The sequence below is a fragment of the Xenopus laevis genome, chromosome 4L (assembly GCF_017654675.1).
Source record: "Xenopus laevis strain J_2021 chromosome 4L, Xenopus_laevis_v10.1, whole genome shotgun sequence".
Classification (NCBI taxonomy): Eukaryota; Metazoa; Chordata; class Amphibia; order Anura; family Pipidae; genus Xenopus; species Xenopus laevis.
The window spans coordinates 13,057,930-13,078,375 of NC_054377.1; the positions used below are offsets into that span (position 1 = coordinate 13,057,930).

Below are 20,446 nucleotides of genomic sequence, written 5' to 3' on the forward strand. Positions count from 1 at the left end.
TGAAAACCAATCGCAAATTGTCTCAGAATTTCACTCTCTACATCATATTAAAAGTTCATTTAAAGCTGAACAACCCCTTTTAGGAAGAAATTGGGGAGGAAGGAAGAGAAGAAGTAGGTAAAACAAGGCAGAAAAAAACAGATTGGGGAAGGGGTAAAGCGAGGAAGAAATCCAATGCAATATATTTGCAATTAAAAGCTAAGAGTTTGCATGCAATATCTGTATATTTACCTGTATTGACCCAGTAATCTCTGGTGGAATCCGAGGTGTCAATGCTAGGATAATAGAGAGCTAGAAAAACAGAAAAAGGAATAAGCCACTGTATGTAAGAAATGTTCAGATTGCACACAAACTGTCTTGTTATTACAAAATGTTCCAAAAAACATTAAAAAACATTAAAATAGTCGGTTATACACCGCATATTAAAAAAAAAAGATATTGTATTGTATTGAGAGATTCCTCGCTAAACACTAAGGGGCATATTTATCAAGGGTCGAATTTCGAACTGAAAAAAGATCGAAATTCGAATTCAAAAAGACCAACCGAAATTACATTTTTTTTGGTCGACTAGGTCCACTTTCGATCGAATTCGATTCGAAGTTTTTCCCAAAAAAAAAATTAGATTCCACCAATTGATTCCAAGTAGGTTCTAGGAGGTCCTCCATAGGCTAAAACAGCAATTCGGCAGGTTTGAGATGGTGAATGGTCGAATTCGACAGTACATGATAAATGTCGATATTCCAATTTTATGCAAATTCGAAGGTACACAAAAAAAACTCGAAATTTGAATTTTTTCAATTTTTTCAATTCAAAAATTCACCTCGACCTTTGATAAATCTACTCATTACTGAGATATTTAAATGACTGGGTTACTTTTAGTTACTGAGATATCTGAATTTTAAGACTTTTATTACCAGGCTTTTGGTTCAACTGAAAGTCAGCAACTTGAGGGTTAACCGAATACAGTAGGGGGCAGATTTATCAAGAGTCAAAGTGAAAATTCGAATTTTGAAATTCAGGTTTCAAGGTTTTTTGTGAAATTCGACTAGGAAATAGTTAAAATTTAATTAGGGTTTTTAAAAAAATTTGAATATTGTTTTTGAAATGTATCATGCACTGGCTACTCGACTATTTGCCACCTTAAAGGGATTCTGTCATGGGAAAACATGTTTTTTTCAAAACGCATGCTGCTCCAGCAGAATTCTGCACTGAAATCCATTTCTCAAAAGAGCAAACAGATTTTTTTATATTCAATTTTGAAATCTGACATCTGACAATTTCCCAGCTGCCCCTGGTCATGTGACTTGTGCCTGCACTATAGGAGAGAAATGCTTTCTGGCAGGCTGCTGTTTTTCCTTCTCAATGTAACTGAAGGTGTCTCAGTGGGACATGGGTTTTTACTTTTGAGTGTTGTTCTTAGATCTACCAGGCAATTGTTATCTTGTGTTAGGGAGCTGTTATCTGGTTACCTTCCCATTGTTCTTTTGTTTGGCTGCTGGGGGGGAAAAGGGAGGGGGGTGATATCACTCCAACTTGCAGTACAGCAGTAAAGAGTGATTGAAGTTTATCAGAGCACAAGTCACATGACTTGGGGCAGCTGGGAAATTGACAATATGTCTAGCCCCATGTCAGATTTCAAAATTGAATATAAAAAAATCTGTTTGTGCTTTTGAGAAATGGATTTCAGTGCAGAATTCTGCTAGAGCAGCACTATTAATTGATTTATTTTGAAAAAAAAAAATTTCCCATGACAGTATCCCTTTAAACCTGGCGAAATGCTGTTTTAGCCTATGGGGAACGTTCTGGGATCCATTTGGATTTTTTTTTCAGCCTTCCTGAAAATCAAATTCGAATCGAGAAAAAACTCTAGTTTGCAGGTCGATCCCATTCACCTAGGAAAAATTCTATTTTTTTTTTTGATAAATAGCAGTTGGTCGAATTTCGAAAAAATTTACAGTAGTTATTCGGGAATAAAACTCAAAATTGTTCAATTTGGGTTTTCGCACGATTTTCTCAAGTTTTTAGCCAAACTGATTAAATTCAGCTTTTTTTAATGATAAATAAGGTCAAATCTGGTATGGGAGTTTGCTTGTGGTTTTGTGATTAGACACAATAGTGCAAGCTATAACACTATATTTATTCTGCAGAATTCTTTACTATACCTGAGTAAACAGTTCTAGAATCTCTTTCTGTTTGATAGCAAACGCCCATTGACTTAAATGCATTTGGAGAAAAAAAGTCGCAATAAGAAAAAACTCCCATTGACTTTAATGCATTAGGACAAAAAGTCGCCATAAGAAAAAACACCCATTGACTTTACTGCATTCGGAGCATTCATAAAAAAAATTGTCGCATGTAAAAATGCCCGTTGACTTCAATGCGTTTCGCAAAATTTCGCCGTTTCGCTAATTTTTCGGCGAAGTGAAACAGGACAGATTCACTCATCACTAGTCATAGACACACACAAAAATCATAGCAGTACAACCAGGTTGGAAATCAGCAAATTGTACAGCCAATCAATGCCTGTGAGATCTATTAAGGTAGAAGCACAACCAATCTAGTAGCTCAGGTATGTAATTGGACGGTTCTTACTTATGGCCATTGGTACTTACGTTCCCCATGCTGACATCACAGCTGAAAACGAAATATCTCTATGAGACCAACAGGCAACCTGAAGAAGGACTGGGTGGTGCCTCTGCCTCGTTGACATCTACTGTAGGTACTTACGTTCTGCAATGATTGATGGGGGGGCCCCAAGATAATAGCCCACCACTTCTCCAGAGAGAGCATTGAGGAGGCTGCTAGATGTTGTCCCATTCAAGAACAAGCTGTTGTTCTTCACCACATAGATCAACGTGAGAAGCTGCCCACTTTGGGACGTGTTTAAGATCTAGAGAAATGGGGAAAATGCATTAGACAAAGAGATGATGGTAACGTATTCCTTTAACTTGCTATTACAGTATGAAAACTGCTTGGGTACAGTACATTGAGCAGCCCAACACTGAGAACTGAACTGATCCAAAACTGTACCTTCATCTCAGTTATACAGGCATGGGAATTGTAATCCAGATCTGGGATTGTCCAGATTTCTGTAATTTGGATCTCCATAATTTATGTCTACTAGAAAATCAGGTCAATTTTAAGGTGGTTATTTACTAAACTGAACTTATCTGGTCGGGCTTTTTGGGGCAAAATTCAAATTTTTTGGGTTTTTTTTAAACCCCAATCTTTGAGATATAATAAAGCCCGATGCAGCAAAAAAGCCTGAATCCGAGAATCCACCATCTCAGACCTGCCGTGTTTGTTTATAAGTCAATAGCAGAGGTCCTTATCCTATTTTGAAGTTTCTGTGGTCTGCGCTGGAATTAGTAAAAAAAAAATCTGAAAAATTCTGGCTTTTCTGGAAAAAGCCCCCAAAAAATTAAGCGATTCAGGATAAACACCCGTTCGGGTTTCCTCTGGATTTTCTCAGGTTTTTATCCGAACCGATTAAATCGAGCTTTTTTTTTAATAATAAATAAGGTAAAATCGGGTTATGGAAGTTTGGTCGTGGCTTTTTATTTAAAAAATCTGAGAAATTCGGATGGTTTTGCTTCCAGTAATTATTAGGGATGCACCGAATCCACTATTTTGGATTCAGCAGAAACCACCCAAAACCTTTGCGAAAGATTCTGCCGATTACCGAACCAAAGCCGAATCCTAATTTCATTAGGGGTGGGAAGGGGAAAACATTTTTTACTTCCTTGTTTTGTGACAAAAAGTTACGCAATTTCCCTTTGCATTTCTATATGCAAATTAGGAATTGGATTTGGTTCGGCCGGGCAGAAGGATTTGGCCGAATCCTGCTGGAAAAGGCCGAATCCCCAACGGAATCCTGGATTGGGTGCATCCCTATTAATTATATTTTAGTGGAGATCAGGTACAAGATGTTTTATTATTACAGAGAAACAGGAAATTTCTATTTTGACATTTCTGTGGTCTGCGCTAGAATTAGTAAAAAATAATTTGAAAAATTCAGGCTTTTTGGGAAAAAGCACCAAAAAATTGAGCGATTTAGGAAATCAGAAAAAAACAGAAAAATCATACCATTTGGGTTCCCGCTCGATTTTATCAGGTTTTTACCTGAACCGATTAAATCAAGCTTTTTGTAACAATAAAGTACAGGAATAGGATCCCTTATCCGGAAACCCGATATCCAGAAAGCCCCGAATTACGGAATGGCTCTCTTCTATAGACTCCATTTTATCCAAATAATCCAAATTTTTAAAAATGATTTCCTTTTTCTGTGTAATAATAAAACAGTACCTTGTACTTGATCCCAACTAAGATAAAATTAATCCTTATTGGAAGAAAAAACAGCCTATTGGGTTTATTTAATGTTTAAATGCATTTCTAGTAGACTTAAGGCATGAAGACCCAAATTACGGAAAGATCCCAGGATTCTGGATAACAGGTCCCATACCTGTAAAATTGGGTTATGGGAGTTTGGTCGTTGTAGAGATAAATTTGGATTTTAGTAAATAACCCTCCCCATAAACCCAATAGGCTGGTTTTGCCTCCAATAAGGATTAATTATATCTTAGTTGGGATCAAGTACAAGCTATTGTTTTATTATTACACAGAAAAAGGAAATTATTTTTAAAAATGTGGGTTATTTGTATAATTTAGAGTCTATCCCATACCTTTATTTCACAATGCTCGATACACAGTGTTTCTGTACCCAGTAAAATGTATCCCATATGGTGAATATACTTGTAAATATTGACAGACCAGTAAAAGAGCTGAATTCACACCTATATAAAGATAATTATTCTAACAAAATGCTTGCGCTTCATCACTTCCATTAATTAATTAATTGTGTGCTGCGTCTGTTCTGGTTCTGGTTTTGTATCAAATGTTTACTTCTATTTTAGACTTGTTTTTCATTTAAGGATTTTTTTTTTTTGCAGTAAGACAGCATTAAAGGGGAAGTTCACTATAGAAATGTTCATTATGTTGTATGGCGTGATAATGTATATTGCAACTGGTCTTTCTTGGTTATTCTGTCGCCCCTTTTGTAACAACAAATGAAATTGTGTACAGTATATAAAGTATGAATTCTATATTTTGCTGTATTCTCTATAAATAATATATTAATAGTACAGTAACCCTTGTACTGTGTTTTATATCAACTGAACATTGTGCCATGTTATATATATATAATAGAGGACCATTAGATTCAATATCAGTGTTTCTTAACCTCAAGGAATTATCCTGGAGAAACAGATTTATGACCCAAAAATCATTGGTTCTATATGAGGAAGACATTTAGGGGCCCATTTACTTAGTTCGAGTGAAGGAATAGAATAAAAAAAATTTCAAATGTTTTTTTTGGCTACTTCGACCATCAAATTGGCTACTTCGACCTTCGACTTCGATTCGAACGATTCGAACTAAAAATCGTTCAAATATTTGACCATTCGATAATCAAAGTACTGTCTCTTTAAAAAAAACTTCGACCCCCTACTTCGCCAGCTAAAACCTACCGAGCACAAATGTTAGCCTATGGAGAAGGTCCCCATAGGCTTTCTAACATTTTTTGGTCGAATTAAAATCGTTCGATCGATGGATTAAAATCCTTCGAATTGAACGATTCTAAGGATTTAATCGTTCGATCAAACTATTTACGGTAAATCCTTCAACTTTTCGATATTCAAAGTCGAAGGATTTACATTCGGCAGTCGAATATCGAGGGTTAATTAACTCTCGATATTCGACCATATGTAAATCTGCCCCGTAAACTGCTCAAATATTTTTTTATTCAGCAGCTCTCCAGTTTCCAATTTCAGCAATCTAGTTGCTAGGGTCCAAATTACCCTAGCAACCATGCACTGATTTGAATAAGAGACTGGAATAGGAATAGCAGAGGCCTGAATAGAAAGATGAGTAATAAAAAGTAACAATAAAAAATACATTTGTAGTCTTACAGAGTATTTGATTTTTAGATGGCGTCAGAAGAAGAAGAAGGCAAATAATTCAAAAACTATAAAAAAAAAAAGACCAATTAAAAAGTGGCTTAGAATTCGCCATTCTATAACATACTAAAAGTTAACTTAAAGGTGAACCACCCCTTTAAGTTTAGTTGATCTGCTGCCCCACTAGGGGGATACAAAGCAATGGAGGGTAGGTTTAACCTAAATACAAGTAGAGGACCAATTATGCAGAATGCTTGGGGTTTTCCAGATAAGAGATCTTTCTGAAATTTGTATACCCATAATATAAACCTAGTGGGATAGTTTTGTGCAGCTTAGTTACCATCAAGGTACTGTTGGACCTAGAAGTACTGCTGGGTTAGTGGGATAATTATGGCAGGATTTTCTAAAAGTGATACAGAGATGATCCATTATCAGTTATAGGAAGGTGGTAATTATTTTTTTTTAATAAAAAATAGGGATGCACCGAATCCAGTATTTCGGATTCGGCCGAACCCCTGTATCCTTCACGAAAGATTCGGCCGAATAACGAACCGAATCCTAATTTGCATTGGCAAATTAGGGGTGGGAAGGGGAAAACATTTTTTACTTATTTGTTTTGTGACAAAGTCACGCGATTTCCCTCCCCTCCCCTAATTTGCATTTGGGTTCTGTTCGGCCGGGCAGAAGAATTCGTCCGAATCTGAATCCTGCTGAAAAAGGCAGAATCCAGAACCGACTCCTGGATTTGGTGCATCCCTAATAAAAAAAAAAATGCTGCAGTGCATTGTGGGTATGCTGTGCCGTGCGGTGCTGATTTATTCTATGAAGGACAAGTTTTGATCACAAATCACTTCCCAGAAGCAAACAGGTGCCGCCACAGCACGGGCAAATCACTGCCAAAATCCCCCACCGTTTTGCATTGCCTTTTATTTCATGGCACCGGAAATATTTGGCAAACGCTCACAACGCCCCAGCATGGAAACGGCCATACGAGGGCACAGTGATGCCTTTCATAGCAAATCTGGTTTCTTCTTTTAATCACAATTATTTGTTGTTGTTCACGAAAAGGCATTTTCATTCCTTAATAAGAAACAATTATTTTTTTTGCTCTTGATTTTATTTGACTGGCCCATCCGAATACCAGGAAAACTCCTGGTGGGCTCAGGTATCAGTGGGCTTCTTGCTTTTAACATTTGTCCCATTTCATGGTCATTCCTAGAGATGAGCCAATAAATTTGGCAGGCGTGACTGCAATCCGAGCTACTGCCCACTGACTCGAGTATAAGGCGAGGTAGACTTTTTTCAGCACATTTTGGATGCTGAAAAACTCGGCTTATACTCGAGTATATACGGTATTTATTTCTGCATGCCACCCCTAGGGGGCTGTTTATTACAGTCTGAATGCCAAAAACTTGAAAATTTAGATTTTTTTTACTATAAAATCCGAATTTATAGTGCGAAAAAACCTGGAATTTGTCAGAATTTATTAAACCCCCGAGGGTGTTAAAAGTCCATTTCGAGTTCATGTAGAAGTCAATGGGAGAAGTTTCCGAAGATATCCTGATCTGTGCTGGGTTTTGTGCAATAATTAGAAGATTTTGTGGTTTTTGGGCAAAAATACTAAAAAATTTGAGTTCTCCGGCGTCAAATCTGAAAAATTGGTACGATTCAAATTTTCGAGTTCGAGTTTTTTCCCCGCACAGGAAATTTTCACAAAAATGTATTCATAAATAAGGGGAATTTGGTTGGATATTTTTTGATAAATAAACCCCCTAATGTAGACTTTCCCCACGTCACGAAACAATAAGTGGCAGATTTATCAAGGGTTGAATTTCAAAGTAATGAAAGTTTTTTTGAACTCCCATAACTTCTAAATTTGAAATTTATTACAAAAATCAAAGTTTTTTAGCTGCAGGTGAATAGGCTGTATTCAATCGTTAGAATCGAATTTGATCAAATCCGTTTAGAAGCATTTTAGTTCTAGCAGCAATTCGGCAGGTTGTGGATGGCGAATGGTCGAAGGTGAAGCTTTAAAGAGACAGTACATGATAAATTTCAAAGTACACAAAAATAGCTCGAAATTCAAATTTTTTTATTTCGAATTTTCACTTGGACCCTTGATAAATCTGCCACTAAATTAGGGATTGTTCACCTTTAAATTAACTGTTAGGGGCAAATTCACCAAGGGTCGAATATCGAGGGTTAATTAACCCTCGATATTCGACTGGGAATTAAAATCCTTCGAATATCGAAGTCGAAGGATTTTAGCGCAAATAGTTTGATCGATTATCCTTCAACCAAAAAAAATTAGGCAAGCCTATGGGGACCTTCCCCATAGGCTAACATTGAGTTCGGTAGGTTTTAGGTGGCAAACTAGGGGGTCGAAGTTTTTTCTTAAAGAGACAGTACTTCAACTATCGAATAGTCGAATAGTCGGACGATTTTTAGTTCGAATCCTTCTATTCGAAGTCGAAGGTCGAAGTAGCCCATACGATGGTCGAAGTAGCCCAAAAAACACCTAGAAATTCGAAGTTTTTTTACTTCGAATCCTTCGCTCGAGCTTAGTGAATTGGCCCCTTAGTATGATGCAGAGAGTGATATTCTGAGACAATTTGCAATTGGTTTTCAGTTTTTATTATTTGTTTTTTTTTAGTTATTTTTTATTTTATTTTTATCTTTTTATTCAGCAGCTCTCTGGTTTGCAATTTCCATAATCTGGTCGTTAGGGTCCAAATGACCCTAGCAACCATGCATTGATTTGAATAAGAGACTAGAATATAAATAGGAGAGGGACTGAATAGAAAAATGTGTAATAAAAAGTAGAAATAACAATACATTTGTAGCCTTACAGAGCATTTGTTGGCCCTCATTTGAAATCTCACGTTTGCTTGCAGTTCTTATAGACACATTGAAGGGGTATTAGGGTGCCTGGCAGTGATTCAGAATTACAAGTATAACCTACTGTACCTGAACTGTGAGGTTGCTGCTCCTGTAGGTTGTTAGCACTTCTGCCTTGTCATATGCAACCCGCAGCCTCTGCTCCATGCTCTGCACATAACTGCACGTGTAGATGTTCCCTGCCGTCGCCATTAACTTCAGAACTGCCAATGACACCATGAGTACATTTTTTTTCCTTGCCACTGATATCTAATCATACTGCAGGTATAGGACCTGTTATCCAGAATGCTTGGGACATGCAGGCCCGGATTTGCGGCAAGGCCGCATAGGCCCGGGCCTAGGGCAGCAAAAAAATAGGGGCGGCATGCCGCCCAGCCGCATTATGGGGACGTTCGCGTCCCCGTTCAACTACACCAGCTGCGCTGGCGTTTTTCCGCCGGCGCGCTGGAAAGGCGGGCGCTAGGACCGCGCGGCCGTCTGGTCGGACCGCGCGGCCTAGGCACGCCCACAAATGAAATCCGGCACTGGGGACATGGGGTTTTCCGGATAACGTATCTTTCCATAATTTAGAACTTCATACCTTAAGTCTACTAGAAAATCATATAAACATTAAATAAACCCAATTGGCTGGTTTTGCTTCCAATAAGGATTAATTATATCTTAGTTGGGATCGAGTACAAGCTACTGTTTTATTATTACAGAGAAAAAGGAAATCATTTTTTAAAAAAAATTTAAGAGCTTTCTGGATAACGGATCCCATACCTGTACCATATATTGTTTTATATCCCTCAATGAAAGTGATCATTAATGAACATAAGGAGCCGTTAAATGATATTCAACGCAGCACGTTCTTCCTGCAGAGATATTTCAGCATAACGTAATAAGAGGTGCCATGTGCCTGCAGGTCTAGTAACCTATAGCAACCAGCTGCCTGGTTGCTATGGGATACAGAACTGGAGCAGACATTAACCCCTGTGTCCGAACATTTCTTTTAAAATCACTATAACTTTTTACTGGTCAGGTTAAAATTTGTCCAGCAAAAAACTGTATTTCTATGTCACTTCCACCAGTTTTAAGTTCTCCCCTACTCTAGCTTGGTTATTGTTGTTATTGACCAGAAGATGTCCAAAGTCGGCAGGGATTGTCCTCTCTAGTGAGCCTGGGAAGCGGTGATATTAGAGGAGTATACACAGAAAACACAGTGCTGGGAAGGAAAGAGGCATCAGTAGATCCAACATGGCGGCTACGCTCAAAGAAGCAAAGTTCTACTTTCAAAGGGAAGTACAAATAAAGGTAATAATTGAGTGTTTTGCAAGGGGCATAGACTATAAACTCCAGCCTCATTTATCTTGATATCATACTGGAGGACTCTTGTTTTACGATTATTTTGGAAGCTGTAGTCTATCAACTACTGTTCCAGCAGGTTGTGGACGGTCATGGGCTGAACTTTGTCCTTGACCCCACCTCACCTACAACGTCAGCTCCTTTTGATCCCTTCTCATTCTAATGGCAGTTGCTTATTTATATTCTCATGTCTGCCCTTCTCTGCCCTCTCAACTGATATCAGAGGGTGCGGGTTTATAAATAAGGATGGTACACCATGTTGGGTTGGTAAGGAGCTAGGGTTGCCACCTGGCCGGTATTTTACCGGCCTATCCTGTAAAATACCTGCCAAGGCCGGGGCCGGTATTATAAATTTACCGGCAATGTAACTGCCGATAAATTTGTAATACCCTTAAAAAGACCCCCTCGGCCCCCCCAATCCCCTGTAAATTTACATTTTCTTTTGCCTCTTCTCGGTCCCGCCCTTTTTGACATCACATCCCGCCCCTTTTGACGTCACGTCCGACCCCCTTTGAGGCCCCACCCCCTGGCAGTCGGTAAATTTTTTTTATAAAAGGTGGCAACCCTATAAGGAGCACTATAACAATGATATAAAGGGTAACTGTTTTGCAATCTTGACCAACTGTCACCTCTTGTTCAACTTATTAATTACAACTACTGCACTGAGGGGCCTCACGATCTTTAAAGGGATACTGTCATGGGAAAACATGTTTTTTTCAAAACGCATCAGTTAATAGTGCTGCTCCAGCTGAATTCTGCACCGAAATCCATTTTTCAAAAGAGCAAACAGATTTTTTTATATTCAATTTTTAAGGCTAGACATATTGTCAGTTTCCCATCTGCCCCCAGTCATGTGACTTGTGCTCTGATAAATTTCAGTCACTCTTTACTGCTGTACTGCAAGTTGGAGTGATATTACCCCCCACCCTTCCCCTCCCCAGCAGCCAAACAAAAGAACAATGGGAAGGTAACCAGATAACAGCTCCCTAACACAAGATAACAGCTGCCTGGTACATCTAAGAACAACACTCAATAGTAAAAGCCAAGTCACACAAGTCACACAGAGCAGTCACTTCTACTTGTTTCCCCTGAAATTAAGCTCTGGGCAGATACATAAGATAATAAATCACTTGCCTGTCTTCAACCTGTAGATGTAATCCGGCACTGGATCCCACGGTGCAGAGGGGACGGGCACAGAGAGAAGATTCGGTATCTGACGCATCAAGTTATCTACGTAACTAGAACTGGCCGCAATAATGTCTGTGATCGTGGAAGGGATATAAACCGAAATATTCACCAGCACAAAATATCCAACAGACAAATTCTTGAATTTCTGATCTGTGGCTATCTGAAATGCAAAAAAAAAAATCAATGATTTGTGCATAAGATATTTCCAAAATGTCATCTGGAACATTGTGAATTTAATTCAAAAATTATATTTCTACTTTGGAGAAATCAGTCTTATAGGGGAAATAACCAGAAACCATTGATTTGCTAGACAAATAATATGCAGAACTTACTGTTATTGAAGTCTGGTTCACAAGTACTTGAATGGGCAGCTTTAAAGCTTGATATAGAGTATCCATAAGGACTTCCTTCATGTTCTGTACAACGTTCTCCATGTCCTTGTCTGGCAGCCATTCTGGCAGAGTTAGAACTGAACAAGAAGATATTACATTTTGGGGATTATTTGTCAATTTTTTTTTTTTTAACTAAAAAAGTCCGACCTTATTTATTAATTAATTGTTGGATCGGGGACAAACTCCCGAAAAGCCCGAATTTTTCAGATCTTTGCCCGAAAAGTCGGAAATAGTTGGATTTTCAAGCTAATTTCAGCGCAGACCACAGAAACTTCAAAATAGGATAATGGCCTCTCCTATTGACTTATAAACAACTTTGGCCGGACTAAAATGCTGGATGTTTGGATTCTGACTTTTTCCATCCCCGGCTATAAAAAATCTCGTAAAATTTGAGGTTTTTTTTCATTAAATCTTTGGATTCTATAGTAAAAAAAAACTTGATTTTTTTCAAGTTTTTGGCATTTGGACTTTAATAAATAACCCCTTTTGTGTTTATTGGAGGCATCGCAACATAACTGAAATACACAACTTGTCAAGTATCAAAACACAATTTTGGCCAAACGCTATCTTGACAGTCCAACTAAAAAGACTTATCTTCAGCTGGATCACTTATCTTCAGCAGTATCTGGATAAGTCTATTCATCAACAGAATGGGGTTTTGATGGGTGAGCAGACTAATATCACCGCGTGCCCTTGGCCAGAGTGGTGTAACGCTTGAAACTATTGGACCAGTGGGCGTCAAAATTCACAAAGTGAAAAGGACAAATTCGCCCATCACTAGTGGAAATGCATTCTCTGAGCAAATTAATTGAACCTCAGCTTCTGACAGTTTGACATACAAGTCTGGTCTTGGCAGATGCCAGGAGGACACTACCTGCCTAAATGCATAATGCCATCTGGGAAGATTAGTGGAGGAGGAGAATAAATATGAAGTTTTTTTTCCATGACTAGGCTAGTACTTCTGGTTCCAATGAAAACAAACATTAGCCCTGCTCTGTACAATGAAATTCTTGACAGTTTTGTATGTCTACTCTTGGCACATTAACACCCAAAGCAAGTTTCATATAAAATAGGTTTGTTAAGATGAGAGAACCTGACTGGCCTGCGGGGAGCCTTGACCTCAACCCAACTGAACATTTTTAGGATGAATTGGAACGTTGATTGTGAAGCAAGCCATCAACATCAGTGTGTCAAACCTCAATAAAGCTGGCCATGCACTAATATGATACGTTCATTCCGTGAGGTCACCAAACAAGCAGATCTTTACTGGTATTGGTCACCAAAATGCTTGGCCAAAGTATGATCCAATCGTTTAGCCTCTGGGAGAACTAAGGAGTTCTATTGGAAGAAGACCTCACCTGGTGGGATTTACAAAGCAAATCCCACCAACAACAACGTTTCAACATCTAATGGAAACCTTCCCAGAAAATTAGGAGCTGTTTAAGTAACAAAGAGAAGACCAACTTCATATTAATACCCTTGATTTTGGAATGAGATGTTGGAACTGCAAGTGTCCACGTATTTTTTGTCATATAGTAAAACCCATACAGGTATACCTATCAGGTATTATGGCAATGTATGAGTTTTGATATACAGTAAATACCCTTCTACACAAAAATGAATGGCTTTTAGTTTCTAAAAACAGATAAATAACTAATAAAAACTTCATGTGGAAACTGCACAGTTCCCTGGCCTATCAGCATACTGATTGGCCAAATAACTTGTGACCAATCAGGTTACCCAAGCAGGATTCAGGAACTGAATGCGTGATTCTCGCTCCTCATCCCTGAACCCAAAAATCTTATTTTGGACACTCAAGTACTGGCTTTGGGGCAGCAAAGCAGAATGTCATTAAGCCTAAACTGACAGAATTTCTGTCCCCGCAGCTATTGGGTGATGTATTTTATGATACAATTTTAAAAGTTATATTTCTGTGTGTTTTTAGTTTTATTTGCTGTCAGCGGGAACGGTTTATGGGCAGTTATAGTTTAAAACTCGTTTTATGGCAGAGTAAAAAGAACATTTTCTTCCCTAGAATTGCTCTCCGTAGGATTGTGCCTGCAGTTAATGTGCCGCCATAACGTTTTCCCCTATCAATGCATCTAATGGAAATATTAAGGTGTGAGTAGATATTTTTTCCCCCTGTAGTTTATTTTTTTCCCCTAGCTGCTATAAAGGTGCTTCTCTACATAAACAAACAATGGCTGTCTGGCCTTAACCCTCTTCATATCCTTCCTCAGTTCTCCCCAGTGTAATAACTCCCTGGTTTAACAACTAGGATCGGGGACCTCATTGGGTTGTGTGGCCAATATACCATAATAGCACTGGTTATCTTGAACCAGTAGATGATGGTACTTCTTCTTTGGGTTTTCTTAACTTCACCTTAATTCCCAATTTCAAAACTTCAAGTGGGGGTTAAAGACTTTCATTTTAAGGCAAAGCTATGAACATAGAATACCTTCTGCCTTAAAGGAAAAGTAGAACCTGTTACAAAGTACACAACCCCAGCCAACACAAGCCACCTTTTCAACTGCTTTTCAGACTCCCCAATTGTACTCCAGCATCCCCAGGGTGGAGCATGCAGAGCAAAATCTGACCTATCAGTGCACATGCTCGTGGTTAGTGATCAGCCATCAAACATGGAAGGCATCAAGTCAAGTCAAAGGTATGGAGAAGTGGGGGGGGCATCTGATAGAGCAGTTGAGGATGGTGGCCTGTGCAGATGTCCTATACATTATACCTATTACTTCTCCACTTATATTGATAGAACGTACCTGTTTTTAGCATGGATCGAGGAGACAATTTGCACTCCAAAGCTAAAGGAGTTGTTGGAATAGTGCTGGGTTCAAATGTTGTACTTGTAAGTGATGGACTGGGAGTCATTGACTGTGTTGTTGTTGGTGCAGATGTTAATTCTGATTTAATGGTTGGTACAGTTGCTGGTTTGGTTATAGTCACACTGGTGGCATTAGAAGCTGGAGACACAGTCTTCACAGTATCAGACGTATGTGTTGTAGCGATGAGGGGCGTCGTTGTTGTATTTAATATCTTGGTCGGAATTAAAACAGAGGTTGGAGTATGTATGCTTTTTTGTGCGGTTGAGGATGTTTCAGGAAACGCAGTTGTAGTGAGTGTGGTTGTATTTGGCTCTGAGCGTACAGTGGATTGCAGAGTTGTTGAGATGAACATATTACTTGTGGAGACCTTGTGAGTTTTGGGCACTGAAGACATTGGCGTGGTTGAAATGGTTGATGTAGAACTTGAGCTCCTTGTTACATTTTCTGTTAATGAAACTGCTGATGATTCACCAGTAGATCCCGTAGAGAGGACTGTAAAAACAGAATTGGAAATGTTTGTTGGAAATACTGTAGGAGTATATGGTATGGGGGGTGAGTGGGTTGAACGTATGGAGCTGGATGATAAATGGTTTGTGATGTGAAAAGTGGTCACAGAGGCTTCACCATTAGTGGAACTTCCAGTAGAACGACCTGTTTCTAAAGTAATCTCAGGAGAAGTACTAACATGTGTTGGTGAGACTGTAGAGACCTCTGAATGCTCTATTGCAGTAGATTTTGAATGCTCTTGAGGTGTAAGAGTGCCAATGGATGTTAAAGCAGAAGACATTTCAGTTGGTGTAGGTTGTTTAGAAGGAACTTCTGTTCGATGAGTGATCGTCTGAAAAAATGATGAAGTGGTGGGAGAGCTTTCTGTAGCTAGGTCGTAAGTGCTCGTTGGACTTGGACTGCTTGTCTCACTGGTTTTTACGCTTGTTGGTGTTGATGGACTTGGATGATCAGTAAACTGACCCGATGTGGAAGAAATCAAAGCTTTGCTTCCTGTAAATTCTGAAGTAACGGAGGCAGTAGAACTCGCATTCACAGTAATGTTTGCCAAATCAGAGGTCAATGTGGATAATGGGTTGCTGGTAGTACTACTTGGCACGTGATTGGATTGGCTTGATATTTCAGTAATAATAGTTGTAATGGAGTCACTTTCCATGTCAGCCATAGACGTTGGACTCTGAACTGTGATATTACTTGTTTCCAAGTTCTTTGTAGTAGGATACACCATAGACCTTCCTGATTGTATGTCAGTATAAGTACTATGGGTAGAAGAAACCACCTCTGTAGACACATCCCATAAAGGAGATGCACTGGCTGTTTGTATTGTTGTGGTAACTTCAGGAATATCTGATTTCAATGTACCTAAATATGTAGTATGGTTAAAGGGGGGTGTTAATTCACTAAGCGGTAAAATAGTGGAGGAGGTGTGCAGTTGCTCTTTAAGAGTTGATTGGAAAGCTGTACTATCTTCACTGCTATAAGGTGTGATTGTGGTGGTATGTGAATCTTTATCGCCATTTCCCCTAGATGTAAATAACAAAGTAGAAATCTCAGATACAGCAGATTGTGTAATATCTGACATATCTGTCTTTATAGCAATAACTGTACTGGAGGTGATCGTGTTTGGGAAAGTGCTTGTTGAATGTTGAAAAGTTACTTCACTTGTGCTAGAATGTGTACTTATGTTACCAGGGGTACTAAGGTCACCCAAATATGGTGTTGTGTTGTCTGACCGTTGGAGGTTTGAGGTAGTTGTTTGATCACTATGTGTTGATCTTGACAATGTAATCCCCTCACTCCCATGGGGAACTGTAGTACTGCTGTAAAAACTGATATCTGTAGGACTACTCTGTACGTTGTCGGTTTGTGTGTCATATGTTTGTATCACAGTTTGTGTACCATAAGATACAGTGGCTCTTGTGGTTGCGGATATGTGTGAAGCATCTGAAGCAGACTGTTGAGAAGTCAGTGATGAAGATGAGTGCAATGCAGGTGGTGATGTATCTGAGCTAGCTTTTGATGGTGCTTCTGAACCACCTGTTATACCAGAAGTTGGAACTGTCAAGTTTAGAAGGTCTGATGTTCTAGCTGGTTCTGTCTGAGTTGATATTAAGGTTGAACTTTGTTCTTCTGACAAGTTTATGTATGGACTGGCTGCAGAAGACCATGCAGTTTTAGATGTTTTTATAACTTCCAGAGTAGTTAAATATGGATATGATACTGAGTTATGAGTAAGACTTGTCAAAGCTTGGCTTATTCCTGGGGTGAAAGAATTTAAGAAGCTAGCCGACTGTTCTGTTCTATCCCCTTTGGTCGAAGGTGCAGAATCAGATACCATTTTAAATTCTGTGGAAAGTTCTGTTTTATTGCTTGTTGTAGACCTACTCTCCTTCTCTGTTTGCTGAGAATGCAGGCTACTTGTCTCGTGAGACCCGGTGGAAGCTGGAGGATCAGAAACTGCATTAGAGGAATCAGGGTTGTTATTTTTATTGATCGTTGTGAATGCGTTACTACTAAAAACAGCAGTTGATGGAGATTCCATGTGAGCGCTTTCATCTGGAGAATTAATCACTGTAGGAGTATGATCGCTAGAAGATAAAACATGGGTTTTTGTTGTTGAAGACCAAGAGGAGAGTGATAAATCAGTGTAAGGCCTATTCATATTCATTTCTGTTGTCGCCTTAGAAAATGTTAAGGTCGCCTCTGTATAATGTGCTACATTGGTTCCCTTTGATAATAAGTCATTAGTAGGCACCGTTGAACCAGGAAGAATTAAAGAAGAGGTTGGTGGCTGTTCATATTCAAGATGACTGGTGTTTTGTGAAACAGTAGATACGGACTTCAACAAGATATCATCTTTAGCATTCAAGGAAACATCCGTTGTCGTTAAAGCAAATGGCTTCTCATTTGGTCTAGTGTCCTGGTCTTTTATTGTAGATGACAAACTTTCCGATACCGTAAAATGCTGGTTAGAAGAAGTTTCGGCAGATAAAGACAAGACCTCTGAGTTTGGCATTTTAGTTGCACTGGAACTTTGTAAGACATTAGTGGTGACACCGGAAGGTCCAGTTGGAATATTGCTATTTCCTTGCGTGAATATGGTTGTGATTCCTTTGAGCAGTCCTTCAGAAGCAACTAATAAAGGAGTCTGTGCTGTTGTGGTTTCTTCAGAAGACAGTAGATGTCCTCCAAATGCCTCCAAAGTGCTGGTGTTTTGCATAAGAAGAAGGTTGTTAGTTGCAGAAGACCTAGGGTTGGTCATTTTGGTAGTGCTTCCCAAAGTTACTCTGTTTGGTGTATAAGGCACAGTAGTGGTAGATATTGTATCATCAGAAAAGCCTCCACTGGAAGCTGGAAATGATGACAATGAAGTTGACAATGATGCCAATGAATATGACAACGATGAGGAAGAAAAATCACCCAAATTACTGGAACCAGGATTTTCCTTTGAAACAGTAGGTGCTATTGAGTGGGATGAGACAGAAGACTGGGTGTGACTCAATGAATAAGATGGGAACAAATAGGTTAATATGCTGGTATTATTTTGACCTGAGTTAGTGTCTTCTTGAGCAGAAAACTGAGATGAAGATATTGTCGACAGTTCAATAGAAGAATTATATTCCCCCGTTAGCATAGACACATTCTTCGGCACAGCTGAGGCTGGGGTGATATTGTTCTTTGTATTCTTGCTGGATAGCGATAAAAATATATTGTACAGGGTGGTATTCTCCAGCACTTTTCCTATGGTGTCAAGAACACCACTGTCTGTGAAGGAAGACTTCGTTCCTTGTAAAGTCCATGGGGGCGATTCCGTCGGAGCCATACTTTGGTCTGGTGGCTGTGTCAAATCTATAATTAAAAAAAAATAAATATATAAATATTTGTATACACTTTTTCTTAATTGTATACAAAGGCAGAAAACACACAGACCCATCATTAAATCCCATCTACAGCCATTCTGAGGTCAACCAGAAATATAAATGGAGTCCTTCGTAAGGCTACAGAGTATGGTGAAGAGATGCAGTAAATGCAGAGACAAGTTCTCATGTGCCAATCCTTCCTACACTGAGCATTAAGTCTACATTTTTCTGGCTAGGCCAGATATAAAGTTAAAGATATGTGTTGGCTTTACAACCCCCTTCCTTTTATCAAGTCCTGAAAACCAGTTACCTGCTTAGTCATTCTCAAGTGCACACAAGTAATAACTTCAATATGTCACCTCCTTGTCACGCTGTGGACAATACAGTGAATTTCTTGGTTGGAAAATCGTAACTATCAATAAATTAAGATACAAGTATCCAGAAAGCTCCGAATTACGGAAAGACCATCTCCCATATACTCTATTTTACCCAAATAATCCAAATTTCTAAAAATGATTTCCTTTTTCTCTGTAATAATAAAACAGTCGCTTGTTCTTAATCCCAACTAAGATATAATTAATCCTTATTGGAAGCAAAATCAGCCTGTTGGGTTTATTTAATGTTTATGTGATTTTCTAGTAGACTTAAATTTTCATTAAATTTTCAAAATGAATCAGTTAATAGTGCTGCTCCAGCAGAATTCTGCACTGAAATCCTTTTCTCAAAAGACCAAACAGATTTTTTTATATTCAATTTTGAAATCTGACATGGGGCTAGACATTTTGTCAATTTCCCAGCTGCCCCAAGTCATGTGACTTGTGCTCTGATAAACTTCAATCACTCTTTACTGCTGTACTGCAAGTTGGAGTGACATCAACCCCCTCCCTTTTGCCCCCAGCAGCCAAACAAAAGAACAATGGGAAGGTAACCAGATAACAGCTCCCTAACACAAGATAACAGCTGCCTGGTAGATCTAAGAACAACACTGAATAGTAAAAACCCATGTCCCACTGAGACACATTCAGTTACATTGAGAAGGAAAAACAGCAGCCTGCCAGAAAGCATTTCTCTCCTAAAGTGCAGGCACAAGTCACATGACCAGGGGCAGCTGGGAAATTGACAAAATGTCTACCCCCATGTCAGATTTCAAAATTGAATATAAAAAAATCTGTTCACTCTTTTGAGAAATGGTGCAGAATTCTGCTGCTAATAACTGATGCGTTTTGAAAAAAAACATGTTTTCCGATCCCTTTAAGGTATGAAGATCCAAATTATGGAAAGATCTGTTCTCCAGAAAAGCCCAGGTCTCAAGAATTCTGGAGAACAGGTTCCATACCTGTACTTACAAATTACCCCTGGAGAGGAGTTCAACTCTAAGATTCAGGTAGATTTATTATATTCATTATATATTATCAGTCTCAGTAACTATGAACAGCTGGTATGATTAAAGAAGTTGACCCGGATATGTTAAAAGAAATGTACCAAATAATGGGCCGAATGCAAATGCAATTTATAACTTTCCCTGTGGTTTATCTAAAAAAAACTCAAACTATTTGGATTAAGAGACAAATTTATCTCATCAAATTAAACCGGCTCCATGCTGTGATTAGGCCTCAATCAGTCAAGATTTAGGAGTAACCAAGGGTACTTCTGCCACAAGGCAAGATAAGAATCTTTATCTCACGTGGCTTTTTACCTGTAGTGTCAGAGCACAGCTCTCTATATAAATGTAGAGTAATGCAGCGTTGGACTGGGTTGTCCCAGGCTCCCAAACACACTCCCGGGCCTACAACCCAGCCGTGAGGTCCACCTGGTGCCGCAACCCCCCCCTCTCCCCCAGCCCATACTTTGGTCTCTCTTTTTGTGGCCACGATCAAGGCTGGAGGAAGATCAGGAGGCAACACCAAGGGCTTAGGCTGGAGTGAGTAGGGGTCGTGGGGCAGACGAGGGTCAGAGCCCACTGGTAT

At 39.1% G+C, this 20,446-nt stretch overlaps 1 protein-coding gene across 1 annotated transcript in view; it reads right to left on the reverse strand.

Annotated features, from left to right (window-relative positions):
- kiaa1549l.L (KIAA1549-like L homeolog) overlaps positions 1–20,446 on the reverse strand; it is a 94,406-nt gene that overhangs the window by 47,005 nt on the left and 26,955 nt on the right. The window contains exons 2-8 of the mRNA XM_041589910.1: positions 18,169–18,468; positions 14,551–15,105; positions 11,717–11,853; positions 11,331–11,544; positions 8,922–9,055; positions 2,728–2,890; positions 232–291 (exon numbers count right to left, since the gene is read on the reverse strand). Coding sequence (XP_041445844.1) covers positions 232–291; positions 2,728–2,890; positions 8,922–9,055; positions 11,331–11,544; positions 11,717–11,853; positions 14,551–15,105; positions 18,169–18,468 — 1,563 coding nt within the window. The remainder of the gene's footprint in view (positions 1–231; positions 292–2,727; positions 2,891–8,921; positions 9,056–11,330; positions 11,545–11,716; positions 11,854–14,550; positions 15,106–18,168; positions 18,469–20,446) is intronic.